At 46.3% G+C, this 18,022-nt stretch overlaps 3 protein-coding genes across 3 annotated transcripts; 2 read left to right on the forward strand and 1 right to left on the reverse strand.

The window, feature by feature from the left end:
* Nucleotides 1-2,887: 2,887 nt before the first annotated feature.
* LOC127761801 (mediator of RNA polymerase II transcription subunit 11-like) lies at nucleotides 2,888-6,407 on the forward strand. The gene is made up of 5 exons (XM_052286133.1): nucleotides 2,888-2,988; nucleotides 3,677-3,903; nucleotides 4,015-4,131; nucleotides 5,223-5,422; nucleotides 6,194-6,407. Exons 2-4 carry the CDS (start codon nucleotides 3,850-3,852, stop codon nucleotides 5,391-5,393), a joined length of 342 nt encoding a protein of 113 aa, XP_052142093.1. The 5' UTR covers nucleotides 2,888-2,988; nucleotides 3,677-3,849; the 3' UTR covers nucleotides 5,394-5,422; nucleotides 6,194-6,407.
* A 2,991-nt stretch (nucleotides 6,408-9,398) lies between these two features.
* On the forward strand, nucleotides 9,399-11,240 carry LOC127761800 (protein trichome birefringence-like 19). The gene is made up of 3 exons (XM_052286131.1): nucleotides 9,399-10,002; nucleotides 10,084-10,635; nucleotides 10,737-11,240. The coding sequence occupies exons 1-3, from the start codon at nucleotides 9,538-9,540 to the stop codon at nucleotides 10,968-10,970; spliced, it is 1,251 nt and encodes a 416-aa protein (XP_052142091.1). The 5' UTR covers nucleotides 9,399-9,537; the 3' UTR covers nucleotides 10,971-11,240.
* A 1,556-nt stretch (nucleotides 11,241-12,796) lies between these two features.
* On the reverse strand, nucleotides 12,797-14,451 carry LOC127763835 (protein trichome birefringence-like 19). Its single transcript, XM_052288633.1, has 2 exons — nucleotides 13,835-14,451; nucleotides 12,797-13,751 (listed from the first exon to the last, which is right to left on the reverse strand). The coding sequence occupies exons 1-2, from the start codon at nucleotides 14,306-14,308 to the stop codon at nucleotides 12,978-12,980; spliced, it is 1,248 nt and encodes a 415-aa protein (XP_052144593.1). The 5' UTR covers nucleotides 14,309-14,451; the 3' UTR covers nucleotides 12,797-12,977.
* Nucleotides 14,452-18,022: the final 3,571 nt, after the last annotated feature.

Consider the following 18,022-nt stretch of genomic DNA (forward strand, 5'->3'; position numbering starts at 1 on the left):
ATTTTCAACTAGCCCTGAAGGTAGCATACATCTTGTTCACCACGACAAATACACAACAAGCTACTACACATTTTAGTAACAGGACAACATCCCTACCAATGTCTAGTTCATCTTCCTAACAAGTTGCTTTGCAGCATATTCATGTCCCTCTGAACCCTGCTCGACCAATGCATATCTCTGCACATGCACAACAGGAGCTAGACACTGCGCATGGACACCAGAAGCTGCAAGATGTCCTGTATTCGTCAAATACTCCTTATATTGATCCTCCCAATACCAAAACATACATCCACTTCCATCTCGCTGATAAAACTTGCACATGTAAACTCAAAATGCTTGCAAGACACCAATGCTCTGCAACAGGAGAGAAGAAATAACCTAATGTAAAAGATGCTGCCTTTATTCTCAGATGTATTAGAAGCAATTAATCAATGGGATTTCATGTAACCACACCAGCCATCGGCGCAGTAATTGTAGGCGACGGTGCCGAGCTTGGTGTCGTCGAGCTCCTAGTGGATCCAACGACGGCCACACACCGACAGGGTTGTTTTTGGTGCTGTAGCTACGGTAGGGCACGACGAATTGCGCACAGCTCCAGTTGATCTTGACATCGCCATAGCGCCGCTAGGGAATCGGAAAAGAGGGTGTCGAATTGAAGAAGAGCTTGCTAGGGATTTCGTCGCTCAGGATGGTGGGGAAAAATGGGGACAAGGGATTCGATTTGATTTCTAGGATGAGGGAATAGGGGGTTCTTTGCATATTTGACACCCTAGCTGTCCCCGCCCCTCCACGCTGGCCGTCCACGTTGGCGAGCAGACCGAGTCAAATACGATTTGGACAAGTGATGTACGGCTAAGCAAGTTTAGGGACCCAAAAATGTGTTTTCTAAGTTTGGGGACTTAGATGGCATAGCTCTACAAGTTTAGGGACCGCCCATGCACTTTACTCTTTTTTTAATGATGGATAGAAATCCGATCTCTATATCAACAGACGAATACAAACAACTAAAATTATAAACGGGGTACTTAAACTAAACATCTCACAATAGGGGAACTAAAGAAACAAGAAAAAGCTAACAGATCAAAAAAGAAAGCTAGAAGACCAAGCTTCAAAACCTCTTCTGTGTCTTTACTTCAAACTTGCTACATTCTTACTACTCCGTCCAAAAAGAAAAAACGAATTCCTAGCTACGAACCTGGACACACATGGATTGGTCTTTTTTTTTTGGGACGGAGGGGGTATATATCAACAACTCATCACATCGCTCATTTAATCGGTGTTGAGAAGCACTTGATCTCACACAAACCGTAAGTACTAGAGATCCATATCCATATTATAGATTGTATATCTGTTTTTATTGGTATTTGTTACCATGTACATCTCCTCTAATTAATCTATTGTAACTTCGTAGTACACCGGCTATATCTATATTTCAATCCGCTCTCCTTTTAGGTGTGAGGTATTCTTCTAATCTATCTCTCTACATGGTATAACGAGCCTAGGTTTTCTCTTCCGTTGCCCTACCGTGCCACCGACTCTTGGTCACACCCACCAGCACGCTCTCCGCGCCATCTCCCTCTCCGGGCTAATTCCTGCACCCATGATTCCCTCACATCAATGAATTCCTACAAATTTTAAAAGTGAGAAGTTCACATCAGCGGTATGTACATGCACTTTCAAAGTTTTCTTATTATGGAGTTTCTTTTATGCAGTTTTAGGTTTTTAGCTACTCTCAGTGCTGTTAGTTATAAATGCTCATAATACATCGTTGTTCCGTTTTTGTTATAACACATGGACATAACATTATCCAGTTCAACTGCTCATGGCTATTTTGGTGCTAGTTAGTACGTTTCACTCAAACATCAAAGTAAAAGTAATATTTTTAGGGACTACGATATGTTTCGTCCGGTATTAAGTTGCTATATTTAAGGACGAAGAGACCATGTTTAAATTTAAAGCTTCTAATATAGACTTTTTTAGTATGAATATTAAACTTTGAGCTTTATTTTCTCATAAAATATGTTCTTATTAGCTATAATACTAGTAGTGTCAAAGTTATTTCAAACATGAATCACTACGAGTTGTTCTAAATAAGAATTGCATGTCAACAATCCGGTAGGAAGTCCAAAACATATGAGTTTCTACTTTTATAATTTAAGGTGACACCACACTTTCTCCATGTCAATGCATTAGTTACCACGCTCTTTGCTCGGCTCATATCTACCTTGGCGCCCAAAGGGTCAAGTGGTCAACGGGCCCCATCGATCTGGTTGTTACCCGGATTTATATCATCTACCTTTCACCTATTAACAGCGTCAAAGTTTGCTGATGGCCATATAGAGTGTCCATTGTTGAACCAATGCTACAATTAGCTAACATACAAATATACCATAACTAAATCGTATATCGTTGTTACTATTCTACGGAATGTGGCAAATAAAACATAATATCCGCATATAGGAATTGAAATATGACTACATGAAAGCACATTCTTTAGTATTATCACAGCAGACGACACTTACATAGTATATCAAACTTTCTCGCTAAAAACCAATTAAGTTTTTTTTACCCACAGTTAGGAATGCCCTTGTCTGTACTTTAAAACACTGATTACATCAACGCGCGGAAGACCATTATGAATCGAGAACCTTCGCTGAGTCCATGATAGGAGTGCATTCTTTCCTTAGCAAAAAAAAAAAAAAGGAAAAAAAGAAAAAGAAAAAGAAAAACGCCAGGTGATTGGATTATCGTTCTGTCTAATCGTGGACATTGGTTGGGAGATCAACGCTCTGGATTACCTACGGCAAACTTTGCTCTAGGCCCTAGCAGTACAAAAAGGCAGACGTTCACCCGTCTCCTGTTCTCCCTCCGCCGTCGCGTCACCCGCGCCGATCCCCCATCTCCATCTCCTCGCTAGTTCGCCCGCCGCGCCGCCTTGCCTTCGCCGATTTCCATCCATCCATTCCGCGACGAGAGCTTCCGCCTCCGGTGAGCACCCGTGCCGACCCACGCAGATCCTCTCTCTCTCGGGTTTGCCTCAACCCTATGGTAGATCTGGAAGCTTAGGGTTTTCTCTCCGTCTTTTTACCTTGGTTTTACTAATAATAGTCAGCTCCTCCCCTCCCTTCTTGCTGAGTGGGTTGCTCGTGACGGCGCCCTGAGCTCCGTGCTGCTGGAGGTGGTCCGCTGACGACTCCAGATCTTGGCCTAGTTCCTTTTGTTGAATTTGGGACTCGCTTCCATCCGAATATTTTGAGCGCAAATTTTTTTTTGGGAGGAATTTCAATTTTGCATATGATATATTGTTGCTAGATACTCACCCCGTTTCATATTACAAGTTGTTGTGACTTTTTGCAAGTTTCTAGAGAAATGTAGCTACTCTTATAACACCAGATTAGTTTCATCAAACCTAACATTGAATATATTTTGATATGTTTGTTTGGTGTTAAAAGTATTGTTATGTTTTTATGTTTATAATTTGATCAAACTTAAATAAAAGTTTGTCTAAGAAAAAGGTCCAACAACTAATAATATGAAAAGCGTCTGATAATATGAAATGACTGATAATATGAAATGGAGGGAGGACGTCGTAGCTAGTGACGTCAACCAGACACCGTATTGGAAACCAATTACATCTAATAAAATACATGAAAGCTGAATACTTTCTTGATACCAGATTGAGCCACATCAGCCAGAAATACAGGTGGCATTTGATCGCCTTCCTCACCAACTCGAACCTCATCGCTACTCTGTCCGTCTCCTTGCTGCAGCCCACGACCATCAAAGTACCCTCTCCAACTTGGGTGGAAGCTGAAAGTCAGAAACCCCTCCTCCTCTCTGGTGGTAGCGATGCTTCCGCAAAGCCAGGGCAGCTCACTGCAACGCCTCAACCATGTCGAGCAGGTAATCTCCCATCCCTCGCTGGGACGTCCATCTTCCCCCTTTTGGTGCCCTGGACTGTCTCCTTGCAGGGATTCCTGGATCTTGATGTGGTGAGGTGTTTTGTGTGTGCAGCGGATAGTCCAGCTGATGCAACTGGCGGGGGCGGTCATGGAGGAGTTTGGGAACTCGCAGGGTCCCCGCCCCGAGAAAGTCGTTGCCCACTGCCGCGAGTACATGCTTGCCATCAAGGTACTATCTTGCCCTAAGATCTGAATGCTAACCTGGACCTTGCCGGCAAAACAACTAAGAGACAAAACGAAAAAAAAAAAACTGATTTGATTGTCGCATAACGTCGGGAGGCAGCTGATTTCCTATTTTTTTGCGTGCATGCATGCATATATTTAATGCGGGGAGATTGTGCAGAGATTAGTTAAACCCTGATTCCTTTCTTACAGCGTGCATGCATGCATGGTTTTAATGCCCATTGATTTATGCCAGGTTAGTTAATCCACCCGCAAAATTAATTAATTGGCCATGCGTCATGGGCTGCAGGCATGCATGCGGCACTGAACTGGCGCTGCAGCATTAGGGCTAGATGGATGTTAACAACTGCTCAATTTATTTCTTCCTTGGTATCGTGCACAAATGTAATACGATGTTCAATTGCGAATGGAGGGAGTAGAAATTATGTTTTAGTGTGGGTATTTAGCTCCTTTGCTTCGTTAGAAGCATCTTCGTGTATAGTCCTTTGTCAGGCTGTCATTTGCATGCTCATGGATTAATCTCCCCTATTTATGGAGGAATGGCATACTCTATTAAGCATCCTGCATGCTGCTGCAGATTGCAGAATGCAAAACTAAAATTCTTAGTATTGTATCTTTCACAATTGCACATCGTTCCCACCTTTTGTTTCAAGATTTTACAAGGTGATGCTCAACAGGGCAGTAGTTTGAATAAGAATCAACTTAATTATGATTTACCAATAGGAGAATAACAGACATTTCACAACCTTTTGGTCCCAGAAGTTTTTTTTAAAAGAGAATAATAGACATTTCACAGCTTTTTGGTCCCAGCAGCTTCAAAAAAAGAAGAAGAAGAAGTATAGTGCCGTGCAGCAATAACAAGCTGTGCCTTAGTTGTTAAGGGTGCCAGACTGGCAGTGAACTTTTCTCTGGCCCATCCAAGTTCTTTCTACTCGTCCGTCAAAATACAAGTCAATTTGTGTGATAATTGTATTGTTGTACATGTTCTTGTGCCTCTCTTTCACTAACTTTTATTTAAGACACAATATGCATTGTAAATCATACATGGTAGATTCATTGTTATTATGGTTGGAGCAGGAAATTCAAACGACATTGCGTGAGGAAATCAAAAGTGCCTGCGAATATCGCCCATTTGAGAAGTCTGACTACAGTGCAAGGATTGCTAATGAGATTAGTTGCAAAAAGGTGGAATATGTACTTGAGAAGTTGGATGCTATGCAAACAAACATTGAAAAATGCACCAGTTAATTTATAAAAAGCTACCTGTCTACCTACTGGTGAGTGCAAATGCATCATGTCACTTCCCCATTTGAATTCCCCATACTCAATCTTACCGTACATACATCATGCTCCATTGTTTCTAGGGGATGTATTGCTCACATGACAGTACTAGTCCTCTAAAGAAATGGTGGTACTGGTGCTGTAGTGATCATTGTTTCGCGCATCAGAACATTATGGTTATTTCGTATCGGTCCAAGTTTGAACTGTGTTATCACTTAGTTCTAAGTTTGCTATAGTATTGGAGCCATTGTAATTGGAACTGGCAAATAGTTCTAACTTATAAGAACATTAGTTACTCACAAGGGCAGCTTTTACAGTTTTAGACTCTAGATGTAGTTACTACAATTCTACATGAGTTGCAGTAGTATATGATGTATTTTTTGGCAGATATCCCTTCTTTTTAACTCCCAAGACTGATCAACAAGTTAATGATCCATATGTGTCTAGTGTCGACTATGTTTGAGCTTTGGACTTCATGTTAGATCTTAGAAGTAAGGACATTAGTTACCAGACTAGAGCCCCAAATGAACATACCTAATAAACTATTTTTTTCAAACTGATATACGTGTACTATTATCATCTATGTCATGTCTCATAATCACTTGATCTACATGGAGGTCAAGCTTGTGCCCTAGTTTAAATATACTTTTTTTTGTTTGCTTATTATATTTCTAATAATGTATTCTTTTTATGTACTCATACCCTTCAAGAAAATTGAGATGTGTCATGTAAGTTAACACATGCTGGCTGTATTTCTTTCATTTCAGGGTTAACAGTCACAAGTGTGACTGGAGCGGTTTACAAAAGAACATGACTGTCGGTGGATCTCAAGTTAGCTTGCAAACGCGCAAGGCATCATTCAACTATGAAATGTAATAATTTATATTTGGTTTACAGTGCTTTGGTCTAGGTTGTGAGAAGCAGCTAGTGAGAATGACATCTAGCTGATTTCCTAGATTATACAAATATACCTTCTCAGAATATGAATGAAAAACTGAATTGTTTAGAGGAGCGTGTTATTCTAAATCTCTTTTCAGACAGGCCTGGGACATTTAACTATTTACCACTTTTAAAATGTGGCAATTAAAGATTTGTCACTCGCTGTCTATGACATATGAGCCATTGGGTCCTGATGTGTTTATGACATGTAGGTTCAGTGACAAATCTTTTATCACCACTCGTAAGAGTGGCAAATAGTTAATTATTCCCTCCAAAACTTCCATTCCGTGAAGGGGAAGAGCGCTAAACCTATTGTAGGCCATGGACAGTCCATGGCTGCTCCGGCCACTACTTCCCTTCTGAGCACGCTGCTCCAGCTTCTACGGGAGGAGCACACTCGCTGGCGGTGGTTGCGGCGAAGGGTTGCAAGTGCGGATCTTTTAGTGGAGGACAACGACTGGGAGGAGTCCATCTTCCGGCGGTTCCGGCAGGAGGTGATGACGGCCGGCGCGCTCAGGAGATCAAGCGCCGCCGCCGGTACGACTTGCGAGAGCAAGAAGGACGGGCCGCGAGGCCGGCCGCCGCAGGTAAAAACCTCCCCTCCTCGCAGCAGCAGACCATTAATATCATCTGTGAAAATGTTCCTTTGTGATACCGGTGTTTTCATAGGTGATTCTTGAAATTGATATACCTGCATGAGCTTGTCCAGGAGTTCATATATTTCTGTTGATAAATATTGGTCGTGCAGTTCAGAATTTCAGACTGTTCAAAAGTCGGTATTTAATTTCATGAGACTATAGTTATTAATAAACCTACCGTTTTGCTACAACTCTAACTAGGTGTTTTTTTTTATAAAACTGCAATAATAACAAATGATTTTATTAGAGAATTACTACTTAAACCATTGTATGTGTATAACAAGTAGGCCCAACATGCAACAAGATGAGTATTCATCTCAGCATAACAGGTGGAAGTTGCAGCTTTATGATAAAAGCATATAATGTTGTTGTAGTTATCTGAAATGTTTAGTTAAAGTTGCGCAAATTGATAGTTTTGACAAAATAGTTAAAATGCTCTTAAATTTCTCTTTCTTTTTCTCCTTATCAGAATCAACTAATCAATGGCCCTTTGCTCTTTTCTAAAAAAAAAAGGAAAATAAATATACCTTCTTTTCATTATGGAAGATTGTATGTTGCAAAATGAGTTTCTTAATTTACGAGGTTTTACCTAAGGAATTTACATGCATTTGCATCCATTTCTGAATATGCTGAACTCACTCATTCATTTATCAGTAGCAATACAAGCACCACTTATCGAAAAAGCTATCAGTGTGTCACGTACCGCTCGCGATCCTCATATGCATGTTCGCCTACTCCCTCGCCTGCTGCGCCATGCGGAAAAACAGCCGGCACTACTGATCAGTGATCACCTAGTGATTCTGCTGCCTGTTCCTTTCCTTGTCTGTAGATCAGAAGCTGTGTAGATTTTGTTCTGCAAATGGAACGATCATGTCTGGTGAGTTCATTCTTCATCCTGATTGAATATGATCTGCAAATGTAACCGGATATTTCAAGCAGAGAAAGAGCCCAGACATCAAGCTGAACTTTGGAACAACCAAGGTTTAGCTTTGACAAGTGCCCTCCATTCTGCAAGCTGTGGAAACTCTCGAGGAAGCTACGGAGGAGATCCAATTCACTGACTCTATTTTGTTTATCTTTGATCGCTGGAAATCCCATTTATTTTGTTGGTTACTATGGTCTGAATTCTGAAACGATTGAGCTCCTGCAGAGTGCAGGGCCCCCTTGTTTTCCAGTTTCCACGGCGATGATGCGTAGGAATGTAAACCAGACTTTTGGGACCCAGTTTGCACGTCGCGTAGCAAACTGAATTTGGCACTGCGCCCTGTGTTTCTGCTATCTATTCCTTTCCTTGTCTCTAGATCAGAGGTTGTGTGAATTTTGTTCTGCAAATGAAATGATCATGTCTTTCTGATCGTGTTTGGTAGATTATTCAGATCGAATATAATCAGAAACTTAATCGGATAGTAAAAACAGAGTTTGGTTTGGGGGGGGGGGGGGGGGGGGGGGGGGATAAATTTCGGAGCAAACAAACTCCAGTTTTTACTAGTACTCTGCATTCTGCGAACGTGGAAACCAAGGAAGCTACGAAGCAGATCCTATTCACCAACCTTACTATTGTGTTTTTATCTCTGACCGCTGAAAATTCGATTGCTTTTGTCTCAAACTACTCCCTGCAGGCTGCAGCCTGCAGGGTGCCCTGGTTTCGACAGCGATCATGCGTAGGAATGTACTAACTCGGATTGTCGGGACACAGGTTTGCACGTTGTCCAGCAAACTGAATTTGACTTGAATCAAGTTGTGCACAAAAGAAAAATATGATGGTATGATTCTGAAAGCGACATCAGATTCTGAATCGAACACGGTAGCGTGAACAGTTTTGAGGTCCTAAACATCTCTGCAACCTGCCAATCATCCGGCAGTTTGCAGCGGTAGGGCTTCTGTTACCAAACTAATCAGTAATTAGAGCAGGTACAGTAGAATGACTCAACAGGCCCCAAAAAGATACACATCAGCAAAATCTTACGTGGAAGGAAGAGAATCAAGGAGAAAGAATAAAGCGAGCGACTAATCTGTCGCCGGCGGTAGCACGGTTTCTCACGCGCATATCACTCGCAAGCAGCCAGCACGGGCGATAGGAAATAGCTTTTGTGGGCCCGCACCAACCCTACCTGATCCCGTGTGCGTTTTCCCTTCCGCTCCCCACTCCCCACGGTCCGAATTTTCTGGTGTCTGATGGCTTGTTCAAATGGTCACAGGGATAGTGTTCACTCTTAATCCTATATGATTGATATGTGCATGAATAATTAATTGTTTAAATGATAACGTTCAGTCAACATAGTAGCCTATTAATTGTACTAGTTAATTTTAATACTAGCTATAAAATAATATAGAGGTAATTGAAGCTGGCAGCGGGCTGTACTATTGACCTTGCTCTTATGGAGTACTGTAATGTCTCCGTTAGTCGTGCAATGCAGATTTTGACCTCCACCGCCACGACGCCACCAACAAGCTAAAGCGAAGAGTAAACCATACTACTCTGCACCCTCCATTTCTCCTCTCCCAAGAGCACATCTCCTCGCTCTGATTTCATCATGAAATCGCAGAAGAACAACCTACCTCTTCCCAAGCGATCGGCTGCCATCGCTGCGCCGATCGCTCTCCTCCTAGTGGTCGGGCTCATCTCGCTCTATGACTTCACCTTCGCTGATCGCTACCCGAACATTGACGCCGCCTCGTCATCGTCGTCGTCGTCGTCGTCGCCGTCTCCGGCCACCGTGAGTAAGTGCAACCTTACGCGGGGCGAGTGGGTGCCGGACGGCGAGGCGCCGTACTACACGAACCTGACGTGCCCGTTCATCGACGACCACCAGAACTGCATGAAGTTCGGCAAGCCGAGCCTCGAGTACGTGAGCTGGAGGTGGAAGCCGGACGGGTGCGAGCTCCCCCGCTTCGACGCCGCGAGGTTCTTGGAGGCCATGAGGGGCAAATCCATGGCGTTCGTCGGCGACTCGCTCGCCAGGAACCACTTCAAGTCTTTGCTGTGTCTCTTGTCCAAGGTGCGTAGATCAGTCTTGGCTTCTCTCTGCTCGATCTGTTGGTGATGACATGGAGGCCGCTTGGTTATGAGTGTGTCGCAGGTGGCGCAGCCGGTGGAGCTCGTCGGCGCGGCTCCGGAGATCGACGTGACGGGGAGGGCGGTCCGGCGAGACTTCCGGTACGACAGCCATGGCTTCACGGCTTCGCTCTTCTGGTCGCCCTTCCTGGTCAAGGCCAACCTAGCGAACGCGACGCTCGGCTTGTGGGACCTCCACCTCGACACGGCGGACGCCCGGTGGGCGGCGCACGTCGCCGAGTTCGACTACGTCGTCCTCTCGGACACCAACTGGTTCCTCCGCCCGTCGGTGTACTACGAGGGCGGGCGCGCCGTCGGCCGCAACGGCGCCGCCCCCGTCACCAACGCGACCGAGATCGCCGTGCCCCGCGCCGTGCGCGCCGCGTTCCGCACGGCGCTCGGCGCGCTCGCCGCGGCGCCGGGGACGTTCCGAGGCAAGGCGATCCTCCGGTCGGTCACCCCCGCGCACTTCGAGAACGGCGAGTGGAACACCGGCGGCGACTGCGTCCGCACCCGCCCGTTCCGGCGCGACGAGCGCGCCCTGGGCGCCGTCGAGGCCGAGTACCTCGCCGTGCAGGTGACAAGAACCTCAACACACCCTTTTGCATTTTCCAAGATTCCTATCGAACTCTCCGATTTAGCAACAGAAAATGTTGATGCGATCTGCTCGTGCCGCAGGTCGACGCGGTCAGGGAGGCGGAGGCGGCGGTGAGGAGGAACGGCGGCGAGCTGCGGCTGCTGGACATCACCGAGGCGATGGACCTGCGGCCGGACGGGCACCCGAGCCGGTACGGGCACCCGCCGGGCGGCAGCGTGGAGGGCAGCTTCGTTGTGGATTGCCTGCATTGGTGCTTGCCGGGGCCGATTGACCTGTGGAGCGAGCTGCTGTTCCACATGCTGGTTGATCAATAGTACTAGTATATACTCGTTCAAGTAGATCATGAGTTCAATTGCTCTGCCAAAATTTCAAAGTGCTGCTTGTGGAATGCAATTGGTGCATTATACCTGGAAGATCATTTATGTGAAATCTGGAAAACTGTACTGTTCTGTAAATTGAGAAAGGCTAATAGATTGATTTTTTTTAGATGATAGATAGAAACAAGACTTTGTTTCAATAGAAGCTACAACCCCTTGTTACATCGTCCCTGACATAAAGCCAAATATGATACTACCTTCGTCCCATTTAAGTGCAGTTGTGGGTTTCTGTGTCCAATATTTGGCTCTCCGTCTTATCTGAAAATTGTATGAAAAAATTAAAAAAAATAAGTAACACATAAAGTACTTTTCATGTTTTATCATCTAATTACAATAAAACTACCAATCATTAAAAAATTCAAATAAAACAGACGGTCAAACGTTGGATACGGAGATCCACAACTGCACTTACAATGTGACGAATTGAGTAATATCTAACAAATAATAAAGAAAAGATAAATTTAAGACCCACCAACAAAAAAAAGGGAAGAGATACAATTATTCATATAGCAATCCTATTAGTAAATCTCCATCCAAAGTTCACGAATATTTACATGACCATTGTCTTCAAGTTCCACTTGCAGGATTGACGAATTCTGTTTTCATCATGTCTTTGTAGCTTGACCTAAACTGAAGCCAAATTGTCCTAAAAAGTACTTGTATATGATTTCTGGCATGCAAGATTGATTTTTTTTCCTAAAGTGATATTGCACTTGCTAAACTCAATTGATCGATTTAAGTTTGTTTGCCTTTTGAAAAAAAAACAGAGAGAGAGAGAGGGCAGATGCACATTGTTCCAAACAAACACTGGGGTCGTTGACACTCCTATTTTATGAGGGACATTAGGTCAAGCTTCCTTTTCTTCTAAAAGAAAAATGGAAACTATGTCAAACTGTTAATCTTGTTGACTTGATTTAAATGAATACTCCTATTTTCTGTCTCGTGATTTATGCATGGTGACCATGTGGAGTGGAGATCCATGACTCCAAACTTCAATTCTCCAAAGTCCAACCGAGTAACCGACATTGCCATTGGCGTCTGGAGGCACAAAACTGGGAACTCAACGACGTGGAACGTGTACGCCATGATACCTGCCTTGTGGTAACAACTCCAGAAATGGAACCAAATGTCCAGATCGTGATCAGGAGCTGAGCAGACACTGCAGATATCATAGTTAATCGTAATGTCCTTTCTATAACATAAGAAGTGCTTACTTAAAGTGCTTTGAGCTTAGCAGTTCAGCAAACATCTCGATGGGGGCCCTCCTCAATGGATTCTAAACAGATACTCTGTATATCATATGTTAGAATTCAGAATGTACTTACGTCAAAAAAAAATCAGAATGTAAAGATATTCAGTTAACAGCTATCTGAAGTTCTTTTTATGAATAACTTTTAAACGAGATGCAGTATTCCAGTTCTGCTGCAATTAATGTCCAAGATGCTGCCTGCTCAGCTTAATTCTACATCTTGGATCTGATCATCCCTTCAGAATTGATAATCCGTCCAAGCACACTGGGTTGACTTCGACGTGATACTATGGTTTTTGTTTATGCTGTCAGGAGGCCAACTGAGCACATTCTGTAAACCAGGAGAAAATCGCATCCAGTGCACACATGCTATCAGCAGTGAACTAGAGAGCTCAATTAATCTTCTTTTATGAGATGAGATGATATTGGCGTTTCAACCGGAACGAGTGGACGTCCAATCGAGTGATTAAAAGAGTTTCCGTTTCAACTGAGAAAATTGGCATTTCTTTTTACCGAAGAAAGCTTCTTTTGCGTTCTGTTGCAGGATGTCTCAATCGAACTTTTTGTACCTCAGTAAAACATCAAATGCGGTGTGACATCAATTCGCATCCAAAATTCCAAATGCATGCCACTTGTACAATACAATGCGAAGGAAGAGAAAACTAAGACTAAGTAGATGTATCATGCTCAGTTGCCTAACCACGGAGCAAGTGGAGCAGCAGCTCGTTCCAGGCGTCGACGGGGCCAGGCAAGCACCAGTGGACGCAGTCGATGCCGAAGCCGACCTTCTCGTGCGGCCAGTGGCCGTACTGCCCAGGGTGCCCGTCGCCGCGCATCTGCATCATCCCGCTGACGTCCATCAGCAAGAACCTCCCACCCGCCGCCGCCGCCGCCGCGGCGCGGAACTCCTCCACCTGCGCGGCGTGGAACGCGGCCTCCGTCTCCGGGAGGCCCGTCTCGTCGCTCCGCATGGGCCGCGTCCTCAGGCAGTTCCCGCCGTCGTACCACTTGCCGTTCTCGTAGTGCGGCGGCGCCACCGTGCGGACGATCACCGTGCCGCGGAACACGGGGTGCTCGCGCAGTGCGCGGAGCGCGGTCCGGAACGACGCGCGCACCGCGTACTCCGGCGGCGCCGTGGCGGCGGTGGCGTTGGGATCGCCGCCGTGACAGTCGTTGTTGCACCCGACGAGGCGGCCTCCCTCGTAGAGGATGGTGGGGCGGGTGAACCACTTGGCGCCGTTGAGCACGACGTAGTCGTAGCCGGCGACGCCGCGCGACCACTCCGGGTCGGCCTCGTCGAGGAACACGTTGTGCGGGTCCATGAACTGCAGCGCGCCGGCGCGCGTCAGGTTCCACCGCACCAGGAACGGCGCCCAGAACACGCACACGGTGAAGTTGTGCGCGCGGTAGTGGTACTTGCGCGTGCAGTGGATGCAGTCCTTGGCCTCGATCTCCGTCGGGAACTCCACCTGCGCGGCGACGATGTGTCAAGCACCGAAACGCGCGCCGTTACGTGCAACGTCGACGGCGGCGAGTGTACAAACGCGCGTACCTTGGAGAGGAGGCACATGAGCGACTGCATGTGGTTGCGCGCGACGGAGTCGCCGACGAAGGCCATAGACTTGCCGCGCACGAGGCGGAGGAAGGCGGCGGCGTCGAAGCGGGGGAGGTCGCAGCCGTGGGGACGCCACCGCCACCGGAGGATGGACTCCAGCCCAGGCTTGCCGTACTTCATGCAGTCCTGCCGGCTGTCGATCAGCGGGCACGTCTCGTTGGTGTAGTACGGCGCCGCCGGGTCGGGCACCCACTCCCCCCTCGCGACGTCGCACGCCGCGCCTCCTCCGCCGCCGCTGGCGTAGCTTGCACGGGTCGACGACGATCTCGCCGACGTGCCATCGATGTACTGGCGTGTGCTCAGCTTCAGCGAGGAGTAGTTGCAGACGGTGAAGGCGACAAGGAGGAGGAGGATGAGGAGAAGCCCGGTGGTGGAAGCCGCTCTCCGGACGAGCAGGTTGTTGTGCTTCATTTCGACCGTTTTGCGAGAGAGGGCAAGATGAGTGCTCTGCTGATGTTTTCATCAACTTTTGGGAGTTAAGGGACGGTGGATTAATTTGGGATGTGCTATCTGTTGCTAGCTGCGTCGCGCCAACGTGCACGAACATGTGCTGCTTGATCCAGCACGTAGTCGCCACAAACTCAGGGAGTCAACTCAATTCTCTGCATGAATGAATATAACAGAATACTCCCATTGTTTACTGCACTGTGCGCATGGAGGAAATGTTCATTGCTCACCGGTGATTGGTACGGCCAAACGGCACTCGTGCTACCGAGCGGCGGAGGTCAGGGATCACGGCGGAGGCGTCTGGTACGGTAACAAAAAGCGCGGTGTAGCGCAGGAACCAGCAGTGGCGGATGGTACGCGGCTGGATGGTTTTTTTATCCCCAAAGTCGTAAACAGGCCAAGCGCCGAAAAACGAAAGCCGAAAGGTAGTGAGCGGGAACGCACCGAGCCAGCGAGTGCTGCAAGGCTACATGTATGACGAAGACATCTATAATTCAACTGCATGGCACCGGCTGCAAGGCTCCACGACATTTAACTTGACTGTGGGGGGAACTTTCCCCTCAACATATGTTATACTAGCCAAGAGTGATTTATGAGCGTCCAGGATAACATCCCTGTCCATTGATATGCATTTACCATATTCTGCGACAGCGCACCGTGCTTCATGAGCTTCCGTGAGAATATCATTGTCCATTGATAAGCATTTATCATATTCTGTGACACAGCACCTAGTAGCTCCATCAGTTGTATCTAGCGTAAGGCACTCAAGTGATGATGTATTCTGAAGAATATGGCATGTAAGTTCAATCATGCTCTTCGCAGAGCAGAAACCAATGATCTTCACACTTTTGAGGTTCTTATGGTGGTGTTCTGACATCTCCCTCGGATGAAAGGGTTCTTTTTTTTTTGAACGAATCGGCACTAGACTGTGCCCATTTCATTGAATATTGTGGGGGAAAAAAACTGTACAAAGCTAAAAACTTTGCAAATTTACAAGGGGAAAGGAGAAAAAATTAAATAGATTAAGGGATTATCTCAGATAGCCTTTTCGCGCCGGCTAGAGTCCAGGTCTTGGCCTCCTCCTTTATCTTTGCGCAGAGCGATAGTATGGAGAGTTCGTTGCGCTGGAAAATTCTTTGATTTCTCTCTTTCCAAATCTCCCATGTCACTAGCAACAGAAGGGTGCGATTTCCTTTTCTCGGTGTCCCTGGGTGTGTTGCTATTGCAGTCCACCAGTCTTGGAGCGACGCAGGTTGAGCCCAATTGCCTGGTTTGATGTGCTCTTGCGACGTCCAGCAAGCCAGATTCTCCCAAATCCTCCTAGAGTATCTGCAGTCTACTAGGAGGTGGAATACTGTTTCCCGGGTATGTCTACAGAGCGGGCAGAAAGTGTTGTTCGGCCATCCACGTGTAGTCAGCCTGTCAGCCGTCCAGACTCTGTTTTGGATGGCCAACCATGCGAAAATTTTACATTTGTTTGGTGCCCATGGTTTCTAGATGATTGCGTCGTAGTTTGCATTGATGGATCCGAGAAACTGCATCTTATAGGCGGAGCTTGTTGTATACTCCCCATGATTGGTGAACTTCCAAGTGATTTCATCTGTCACGTCTGGACTGAGCTGCACGCTTTGGATTATCGACCACAGAGTCACTATTTGGTCCAGCAGCTCAACTGTTATTGCATCTGGGGAGGAGAAATTTAGGTCTTGTACCTAGACGTTATCTGTGACGCCTTCTTTGAGGCTTCTGTTCTTTCTTTTGGATATTGCATATACAAGTGGCATCACATCCCTTGGCCGCCGCCCTTGCATCCAAGCTGAGTTCCAGAAGCTAGCCGTTTCCCCGTCTCCCACAGTTATTGTCGTTGCCGCCGCAAAAAGAGTTTTCTCTGTGTTGTCACATGGGTTGTCCCGGCCGATCCAGGTTCTCTCCGGAGCTTTCCACTCTTGCCACAGCCATATGATCCGCAACGCTCTAGCAAAGTTTTCTAAATTCAGAATGCCCAGACCACCATAGACAGTCGGTGAGCAGGTTCTTTTCCAATTTACTTTACATTTTCCTCCCGTTAGCTTTTCCGATCCTGCCCAGAGGAAGCTCTTTCTTTGCTTGTCAAGCGTCTCCATTGATTCCTTGGAGACCTTTAGCGCAATAAGAAGGTAGACCGGCTGTGATGATAGCACTGATTTGACTAGTGTAGTTCGTCCGGCGAGTCCCAAGTTTCTACCTCGCCAAGCTGCCATTTTTCCAGCCGATTTGTCAAACAACGGCTATAGGTCTGCCTTGCGCAATCTGCCCGTTGTTAGGGGAAGTCCAAGATATTTCATAGGTAGGGAAGCTCTTGTTGCCGGGGTGTTTTGAAGCACCTCATCCAAGTCCACGTTTTCACATTTGATGGCCACCACTTGTGTTTTTTCTATATTTGCACGTAGGCCGGTTGCGAGGCCAAAGCGATGTAGAATAGCAGTGAAATTCTGCACTTCGGATTTTCCTGGTTTAATAAAGACTGTTGCGTCATCCGCGTAGAGGGAAGTACGTAGTGTCACAGACTTTCCTCGTAGCTTGCTTAGTAGCTTGAGTTCTGTCACTTTGCTAAGTAGTCTTTGAAGTGGGTCAATTGCTAAGATGAAGAGTAGCGGGGATAGGGGGTCTCCTTGTCTTAGGCCTTGCCCATGAATTATTTTGGTACCCGGTATTCCGTTTAGGAGTATCTTGGAGCTGGAAGTTGCGAACAGAGCCGAAACCCAGTCACAAAAACGCTGGGGGAAGCCTTGATGTTGAAGAAGTGTTAGGAGGTAGTCCCATCGTACTGAATCGAAAGCCTTTGAGATATCCAGCTTGAATAGAAGCATCGGCCGCCTGGTTCAGTGGTACTTCCTCACCATACTTCTGACATATAGGAAATTATCATGTATGCTCCTTCCCCGAATGAAAGTGCTTTGGCTTGTTGAAACAAGTTTGTGCATGAGAGGTTGCAGCCGAAGGGCCAGTAATTTTGAGAAGATTTTTGCAAATCCGTGTATAAGGCTTAGGCCTGAAATCGGAGACTTGTTCTGCACCATCTTTTTTTGGGATGAGGACGACGCTTGCCGAGTTGAGGAGGTTTAGATGATTGCACCGATAATTGTAGATGGCGTTGAAAGCTGTCGTGACGTCGTTTTTTATGGTTTCCCAGCATGCTTTGAAGAAACACCCGGTAAAACCATCAGGGCCAGGTGCTTTGTCTGTCGGCATGTGACAAATTGCTCTCTTGATTTCATCCACGGTGAAAGGTTCATTGAGCGAATTTAAATCCGTTGTCTCTAGCCCTAGGGATTGCCAGTTTAGATCTAGTTGTCTTTCTTGCGGCCTCCCCATGAAGAGGGAAAAGTGGTCGAAAATCGCTTGGCTTTTTTCTTCGGGCGTCACTGCCCACACGTTTTGTTTGCGGAGGCGATGTATATGATTCTCCCTTCTTCTGGAGTTTACTTTGAGGTGGAAAAACTTGGTGTTTGCGTCGCCTGCTCTTATGTTCGTTATTCGTGACGCTTGTCTCTTTCTCGCTCTTTCAATCACCGCTAAACCCAAAACTCTCCTTTTCAGGGCTTCTCTTAGGTTCCCTTCCTCCGGCGAAAGGGTACATTGTTCCTGGGCCACATCCAGTCGTAGGATGACATCTAGGGCCATATGGTATTTCAGCTT

The sequence above is a fragment of the Oryza glaberrima genome, chromosome 2 (genome assembly GCF_000147395.1).
Source record: "Oryza glaberrima chromosome 2, OglaRS2, whole genome shotgun sequence".
NCBI lineage: Eukaryota > Viridiplantae > Streptophyta > Magnoliopsida > Poales > Poaceae > Oryza > Oryza glaberrima.